Consider the following 1,020-nt stretch of genomic DNA (forward strand, 5'->3'; position numbering starts at 1 on the left):
GACGAGTGGGCGGACTTCGGCTTCGACCTGCCCGACTGCAAGGCCCGCAAGCAGCCCATCAAGGAGGAGTTCACGGAGGCCGAGATCCACTGAGGGCCGGGCCCGGCCAGAGCCTGTGCCACCGCGCAGAGACCCAGGCCGCCTCCGCTCTCCTTCCTGTGTCCAAAACTGCCTCCGGAGGCAGGGCCTCCAGGCTGTGCCCGGGGAAAGGCAAGGTCCGGCCCATTCCCCAGGCACCTCACCGGCCCCAGGAGAGGCCCAGCCACCAAAGCCGCCTGCGGACAGCCTGAGTCACCTGCAGAACCTTCTGGAGCTGCCCTAACGCTGGGCTTGCGGGGCAGGGGCCGGCCCGCTCTCAGCCCTGCCACTGCCGGGCGTGCTCCATGGCAGGCGTGGGTGGGGACTGCAATGTGGGCTCTGACCTCCAGGCCTCATCCTAGAGACTCTGTCATCTGCCGATCAGGCAAGGTCCTTCCAGAAGAAAGAATCCTCTTCGCTGGTGGACTGCCAAAAAGTATTTTGCGACATCTTTTGGTTCTGGAGAGTGGTGAGGAGCCAAGCGACTGTGTCTGAAACACCGTGTATTTTCAGGGAATGTCCCTAACGGGCTGGGGACTCTCTCTGCTGGACTTGGGAGTGGCCTTTGCCCCCAGCACACTGTATTCTGCAGGACCGCCTCCTTCCTGCCCCTAACCACCACCAAAGTGTTGCTGAAATTGGAGAAAACTGGGGAAGGTGCAACCCCTCTCAGGTGTGGGAAGCATCTGGTACCACCTCAGCCAGTGCCCCTCAGCCTGGCCACAGTCGCCTCTCCTTGGGGAACCCTGGGCAGAAAGGGACAGCCTGTCCTTAGAGGACGGGAAATTGTCAATATTTGATAAAATGATACCCTTTTCTACATGGTGGGTCAGCTTTTTTTTTTTTTTTTTTTTAACTTTCTTTCTCAACATTCCCTTTCCAGCTCAACCTAGCACCCATGAGCCGGGCTAGGGAAGCTGAGTGAGAAGCCAGGTGGGCGGG

At 59.4% G+C, this 1,020-nt stretch overlaps 1 protein-coding gene across 1 annotated transcript in view; it reads left to right on the top strand.

Moving 5' to 3' along the window:
• TP73 (tumor protein p73) overlaps positions 1-535 on the top strand; it is a 71,108-nt gene extending 70,573 nt beyond the window's left edge. The window contains exon 15 of the mRNA XM_011988453.1: positions 1-535. Coding sequence (XP_011843843.1) covers positions 1-93 — 93 coding nt within the window. The 3' untranslated portion in view covers positions 94-535.
• Positions 536-1,020: the final 485 nt, after the last annotated feature.

This window comes from Mandrillus leucophaeus, unplaced genomic scaffold, assembly GCF_000951045.1.
Source record: "Mandrillus leucophaeus isolate KB7577 unplaced genomic scaffold, Mleu.le_1.0 Scaffold330, whole genome shotgun sequence".
NCBI classification, from domain to species: domain Eukaryota; kingdom Metazoa; phylum Chordata; class Mammalia; order Primates; family Cercopithecidae; genus Mandrillus; species Mandrillus leucophaeus.